Source organism: Tupaia chinensis, unplaced genomic scaffold (assembly GCF_000334495.1).
Source record: "Tupaia chinensis unplaced genomic scaffold, TupChi_1.0 Scaffold000548_1, whole genome shotgun sequence".
NCBI classification, from domain to species: domain Eukaryota; kingdom Metazoa; phylum Chordata; class Mammalia; order Scandentia; family Tupaiidae; genus Tupaia; species Tupaia belangeri.
Genome location: NW_006160060.1, coordinates 650,022 through 656,418, shown reverse-complemented (window position 1 = coordinate 656,418; position 6,397 = coordinate 650,022). Strand labels below are relative to the sequence as shown.

Sequence of the window (6,397 nt, the reverse complement as noted above, 5' to 3'; positions counted from 1 at the left end):
CCTCGGGAGCACCTCCTTCGTGAGGAAGTGGGAGGCTCGGGCCGGCTGCCTGTGGGGCGTGCCCTGGCAAGGCCAGCCTTCTGCTTCCTGGATGTGAACCCAGGGGTGGGTGGGGACCTCTGCTTAGGAGGCCAGGGGCCCTGAGGGTGCCAAGGACTATGGCAGAGGCCACCTTGGGGTTGGCTCTTTAGTCCCAGCTGACCCCCAACTCAAGGGCTGTTGTGCCCTTCAGCTGATCTGTCCACCTCCTGGTCTGGCCCAGCAACCTCGCGATGGGCTGGGCTGTACCCTCCCCTGTCCCATGCGCCCCGGCCCTGACCTCTGAGCCGCCCGAGACGCTATGCTGAGTTCTCGCCCCACCTGTGGACAAGGAACCAAGCTCAGAGGCGCAGTGATTTGGGGTGTCGGGGGCCCCTGAGCATCTAGGCTGTGCCTGCAGGGGAAGGAGATGGGGGCACTCACACTCCTTGTCACTTAGTTCCCTCCTGTAAGATGGGCCCAGCCATAGCGAAGCTTAGTGACAGCCCCAGCCCCACCTGCACTGCCTCAGCAGCATTCCCGAAGTCCTGGCCTATGCTGTGTCTCACCCGAGTGGTCAGCATTGACAGCCATGATTTGAACCGGCTTCCCAAGTCGGGCCCCAAGCGCGCCCTGTGGCCCTTTCCCTCCTGGCTCTGAGGCTGCCCGAGGCATGTTGTGGCCTGGAGGCCCTGATGCTGACTTTGCAATCTCGCTCTGCCTTGGCTCTGGCCAGGAGGCCAGGAACAGCCTCGTGGAAGGGCAGGGCACGAACAGGCCCCTGAGCCCCTCAGGCCGGGATCTGGCCGTGCCCAGCTGCCCCAGTTGGCAGGTTCAAGTCCTGCCCTCAGGCTCTCTGTGTCTCTGGCTACGTCTGTGCTCTGTTCTGGCTTGGTACCCCCCACCCCCAGCCCCTGGAGCTCCTGGTCCCTTAGAGAGACGGTGAGCTGCCCTGGCATGACCAGGCCTCTGCGGGCCGTCCCAGGCCTCTTCAGCTGGAAACAGCCCCAGCTCCTGTGACACCAAGGTCTCTGTGGCCTGGCCCCCCTCTGCCTGCGGGCACCACACTTGTTGCCCATACCTCGGTTACCCAGGGGCTGCGGTTTCTTTTACTCTTTTTTTTTTTTTAAAGGTTCTTGCCATAGGGCATGCTCGCTGGAGAGACCAAGACACAGGGAAAATGAGAAGTCAACTCTCCGGAGGGGTGGCCACAACGCAACCCCTCCTCCGTCCTCTTCTTAGGATCTTGGGTGCACACACTCTCCGTGTGAGTTTCAGGCTGCCAGACCAGTCACGGGTGCCCCACGTCGTGGGTGCCTTTGAAGTGGCCTTGTATGGAGGCCTTTAGGTGTATACCACAGGGAGAGCAGCCCCTTACCTGTCCTGAAATAAGCCCCCACTCACCCTGGTGCCGGGCGAGAGTCAGGCCACCCCAGTGCTGCTCGGACCCTGTGCTGCAGCGATACTCCATCCCCAGCCTTGCTCACGGCGGGAACTCTGCCTGCCCTGGACCTCGGCAGCCTACAGCAGGCAGGAGTCCCTGGCAGTGTCGAGGTAGGGAGGCCGAGGTCCCGCCCAGTGAGCACCTAAGCCTGGTGAGCTGGAGATGCCCGACCCAGCACTGGGCCGAGTGACAACAGGTACCCTTCCCTTCTCAGGCTTCTCCGTCGCTGCACAAGCCACTGCCCAGTCATGGAGGGAGAGGAGGAGCAGCCAGTCCAGGAGGTAAGGGACTGGGAGCCACGCAGCTTTTGCACTGTAGCCGCACAGCGGAGTCTGGGGCCCTGGAGTCCCTCGGGCTTCTCCGGCAAGAACTCCGCAGTCAAGGTTTTCTAGAGGGAAGCACCTCTTAGGAGGAGGGGTCTGAGGCAGGGTAACCCTGTAGGTGGTGGGCGGAAAGAGAGCTCAGGCTGCCGGGGAGGGCGTCTTGGGGAGCACGTGGACACTGCTTGAGCCCCTCCACCTGCAGGCCAGCGTGGAGGCCGTTGTGACGTCAGAGGCTTCAGCAGCGGTGCCCAGGGTGCGTTCAGGAGAACCGCAGAACCTGTGTATGTCTGCCCGGGGTCTGGGCTGCTGGGGCGGGCACGGAGACCATGGTAAGTGGGCAGCCCCAGCCAGGACCAGGTGCTGCAGGACTCAGCTGCCCAGGGGCGCTGTGTCTTCCGCCCACCCACCTGGCTGTGGGGAGCCTTCTGAACGCCACGAGCTGTGGCAGCTGCCCAGGGAACGGGGACTCTTGAGCTCAGAGGTCTCAGTGGGACAGGAGCCCTGCCTGACCTGCCGTCCTGCCGTCCTCCAGCCCTGCACAAAGCCACAGCCCTGGTGGGGACGCCAACCTGCCTCCTTGGAGCCTGCCCTCGTCCCACGTCCCCAGGCCCTGGTAGCACAGCCTGTGGGCATGATGAAGGCAGAGGCTTGGATGTGGCTGGCAGCAAGCCCAGTCACCCAGGCCAGCCGTGCACATGCCCCCCGATGTCGGGTCTGTTCAGACATTTCCCAGCCCACATCCGTGCAGCCCTGAGAGCCTAGAGAGCCTGTGGGTCCTGGGCTACCAGAGTGTGGGGGACCCTCCCCGCGCTGGGCTTCAGCCCCTGCTGTCGTTCTAGCTGACGTGGATGCCTTCAACCTGCTCCTGGAGCTGAAGCTGACACGGCGGCGTGAACAGCCCGACCTGCCTCGCACTGTCACCCAGCTGGTGGCCGAGGATGGGAGCAGGGTGTACGTGGTTGGCACAGCCCACTTCAGTGATGACAGCAAGAGGGACGTCGTGAAGGTGAGCGTCCCCTCCCAGATGGGCCCCAGCCTGCTTCTGTCTTCTCAGCACCCAGAAAGCTGTGCTTGCTTATCCCAGCAAGAGAGCCTGCTTCACGACTCGCTTACTACTTAGAGAGCTGAGCTGTGCCCCCAGCAGGGCGTGAGCCAAGGCCTCGGGGTGGGCCTGTGGGCACGAGCGGCTGCGCCCGACCCGGCCTCGCTGTGCCGTGACAGACCATCCGGGAGCTGCAGCCCGACGTGGTGGTTGTGGAGCTCTGTCAGTACCGGGTGTCCATGCTGAAGATGGACGAGCGGACCCTGCTGCGGGAGGCCAAGGAGATCAGCCTGGAGAAGCTGCAGCAGGCCGTGCGGCAGGTGTGTGCGCGGGCAAGAGGGCAGGCGCCGCCCCACTCAGCTGCATACCTGGTCACAGAGGCTAAGTGGGCACTGCCTATCCAGGCACCCTCCCGCTAGGCGTCGGGAAAGGGAGGACCTCATCTGTCAGGTCCCAGACAAGGGCTGGCTGGGGTGGCGAGCCCGATCTTCCTGCCCACCCGTCCTGCCCTGATCCCAGGCAGCACTCCCCACTGGGCTGGCATGTCGGGCCCTCGCTGTCGTGGCGCCATCCCCTGTTCAGGATTTCCCAGCATGCTCCCTGACCCAGGCTGGACCTGCTCTTGGGTTCTGAGTCTCGCGAGACCTGTTCAGACTGTCTCGTCAGGGCAGCCCATCTGTCCAGTAGTGTCTGGGCGGGCCAGCCCACCCCAGAGCCAGAGCTCAGGACAAGGTTGGCGTCCAGGGTGGGGGCAGGGCTGGGGCGGCAGGGCAGCCTGGTGCCTCGACCTCCAGCCCCTCTGGAGGTTGGGATGGGATATCTGACCCAAGGCCCCTAGTGTCAGTCTGGGTTAGCCTAGACTGTCTAGTGAGCAAGAGCACTCGTGGTCAGGACCCTCCCAGGGTTGGGGTCACTGCCGGGGTAGCTGCTAGTGTCACTGCAGAATGTGCAGGGTATGGTGGTCCCCACAGCCACTTGGAGACCCCAGCTCGAGGTGGTGGGGTCTGTCTGGGTGCCTTGTTGCCCTTCCGGGGATACCTCTGGGGGCCGACCTGCCACTCTGGCCCAGCCAGCTGGGCACCACCAAAGATGGTCAGCCTTGAGCTGTGGCCAGCACGGAGATGCCTGGCCTGCGTGCCGCTGCGGTTGGCTCTGCGGTAGACGTGGTATTCGAGGGGCCCTGTGCCGGGCCCTGGCCTCCCTGTCTTCCCAGGATCGGTCTGTGCCCCCCAACACACCGTCAGGCCGCCCTGGCAGGGTGACAGGCCCCAGGGCCATTGCCCGCCTCACACGGGGCATTTCTTCTAACAGGAGATGTGTTTGAGAGGTGGCCAATGTGGCCAGGTCTCTGCTCTGCCCCTTTGCATACCTTGGGTGGCACAGAGCTGAGGACCTGGGCCGTGTGCAGAATAACACCCCTGCCCCTGCCCTGCACCAGTGTCCTGGGGCCCACCCTGCCCCTGTACTGGCCGCTGACCCAGCCCCTCCCTGCAGAATGGACTCATGTCGGGGCTTATGCAGATGCTGCTGCTGAAGGTGTCTGCCCACATCACCGAGCAGCTGGGCATGGCCCCCGGTGGCGAATTCAGAGAGGCCTTCAAGGAGGTGGGTGCTGGCAAGGCCAGGGGCTGTGTGGACGTGCTCCTGGTGAGGGGTGGTGGAAGCTGCCCGTGCCCACAATTCTTCCTGGCCTCTGCTCCAGGCCAGCAAGGTCCCCTTCTGCAAGTTCCACCTGGGCGACAGGCCCATTCCCGTCACCTTCAAGAGGGCCATCGCCGCACTCTCCTTCTGGCAGAAAGTCAAGCTGGCCTGGGGCCTGTGCTTCCTGTCAGACCCCATCAGGTAGGCCATGGGCCCCAGGTAGCCTGCGGCCGTGCAGCAGGTCCAGGGTGGCGCCCAGCTGCCCGCGCAGCTGTCCGCCCTCTTGCCAGGCCGGACCTGGCCTCCGCAAACATGGCCCTTGTGGCCCCTTCCGCCGTAAATCCCAAGCAAATGGTGCCGTGGCCCTGCCTTGTGTCAACAGCAGCCACCTCCGGCTGCCCCCACCCGGCCCACGGGGTTGGCAGCTGTGCCCTCTGCCTGCAGCAAGGACGACGTGGAGCGCTGTAAGCAGAAGGACCTGCTGGAGCAGATGATGGCTGAGATGATCGGCGAGTTCCCAGACCTGCACCGCACCATCGTCTCCGAGCGCGACGTCTACCTGACCTACATGCTGCGGCAGGCCGCCCGGCGCCTTGAGCTGCCACGCGCCTCTGACGGTAACCACCGCCTGGGGCGCGGGCTCTCTGGGATGCAGTCCAGCGACTGGGCACTGATCCCCGGCCCTCCCACAGCCGAGCCCAGGAAGTGCGTCCCCTCCGTGGTTGTGGGAGTCGTGGGCATGGGCCATGTGCCCGGCATCGAGAAGAACTGGAGCACCGACCTCAACATCCAGGAGATCATGACGTGAGCAGCGCCTGCCCCAGCCCCGGGGAGAGTGGGCCCTGGTGTCCGCACATGGCGGTGACGCCGCGGGGGGCTCGAGCACAGGCCGGAGCCACAGCCCACCCCTCCTCCCCCAGCGTCCCCCCGCCGTCCATCTCCGGCAGAGTCTCCCGGTTGGCCGTGAAGGCTGCCCTCCTTGGCCTGCTGGGCTACGGCCTGTATTGGATGGGCCGCCGCACCGTGAGCCTTCTCTTGGCACTGCCTGCCGCACAGCACTGCATCCAGAGGGCATCTGCCGCCCGGCCGGACCAGTAGGACGGCACTGCAGCACCGAGGGAGCGCCGAGCAGGGCCAGCATGGGAGGGAGCCCCCGGGGCCGAGCCCACCCAAGCCCTGTGCCACCCTGTGGGGATCCGGGGCCTCACAGGCCCTCCCTCCAGGCCTCTCTCAGTCCTCCCAGCCCACCCAAAGAAAGGGTTATCTTACTGAGCTCAGGCCTCCCAATAGACAGACACACAGACACAGACACGCACACAGACATGCACACAGACACACACACACAGACATACAGACACGCACACACACAGGCGCAAGCTGCTGGGCCTGGCCAGGCCCTCCTCACTGTGCCTTCTCTGCTGGCGGCAGCACTGGCCCGGGAGCACCCTGTGCCGGGTCCCGGGGCCAGCAAGTTGGGAGGGCTGGGCGCCTGTGCAGCTCTGTGGCCTGGGCTTGTAGCAGCTGGCCCACCTGGACTTGCCTGCAGCAGCCCTGACCCCAGCTCTGCCTGCAGAGGTTGCGTGTTTGTGACTTTTTTAAGTGTCTGGAAATTTTTTACTCAGGTAACTTTAACTTCAAACAAAAAAACAAAACTGAAGCAAATGTCAGGAAATACAAGCCTTAAATCTGGTTAGGACAAAGAGGAAGTCTTCTTGTTTCTGTCCCCGTGTCCTGTGTAGTAAGAGGGCCAACAGGCCAGCTCCAAGGACCTGGGGCACTTGCTGTACCAACTGCCTCAGTGGGGCTGCAGGGCTCGAACCTGCTGCTTGTGTGTGGGACAGGCAGTGCCCAGGTCCCCAGGGGACAGATGGTGTGTGCGCCGGGAGGCGCCCTCTGGGGACCCGCCATCACATGTGTTGTCTGGGGCCC

At 64.3% G+C, this 6,397-nt stretch overlaps 1 protein-coding gene across 2 annotated transcripts; it reads left to right on the top strand.

Annotated features, from left to right (window-relative positions):
- The first annotated feature begins 1,676 nt into the window (after window positions 1-1,676).
- On the top strand, window positions 1,677-6,157 carry TRABD (TraB domain containing). Of its 2 annotated transcripts, none has more exons than XM_027775337.1 (9): window positions 1,677-1,743; window positions 1,988-2,114; window positions 2,625-2,791; window positions 3,007-3,147; window positions 4,322-4,432; window positions 4,530-4,669; window positions 4,913-5,085; window positions 5,161-5,272; window positions 5,389-6,157. In XM_027775337.1, exons 1-9 carry the CDS (start codon window positions 1,711-1,713, stop codon window positions 5,564-5,566), a joined length of 1,182 nt encoding a protein of 393 aa, XP_027631138.1. In that variant the 5' UTR covers window positions 1,677-1,710; the 3' UTR covers window positions 5,567-6,157. The 2 variants fall into 2 exon arrangements, with proteins under 2 accessions (XP_027631138.1, XP_006157649.1); XM_006157587.3 differs by having other exon boundaries at window positions 1,988-2,066; window positions 5,389-5,566.
- The last annotated feature ends 240 nt before the right edge of the window (window positions 6,158-6,397 follow it).

Bases quoted from the DNA above. Each gene is read 5' to 3' on its own strand.
- TRABD (XM_027775337.1), top strand. From the start codon at position 1,711: ATGGAGGGAGAGGAGGAGCAGCCAGTCCAGGAG. The intron at 3,148-4,321 runs GTGTGTGCGCGG...CCCTCCCTGCAG, and splicing joins TGCAGCAGGCCGTGCGGCAG to AATGGACTCATGTCGGGGCT. The intron at 5,086-5,160 runs GTAACCACCGCC...GCCCTCCCACAG, and splicing joins GCTGCCACGCGCCTCTGACG to CCGAGCCCAGGAAGTGCGTC.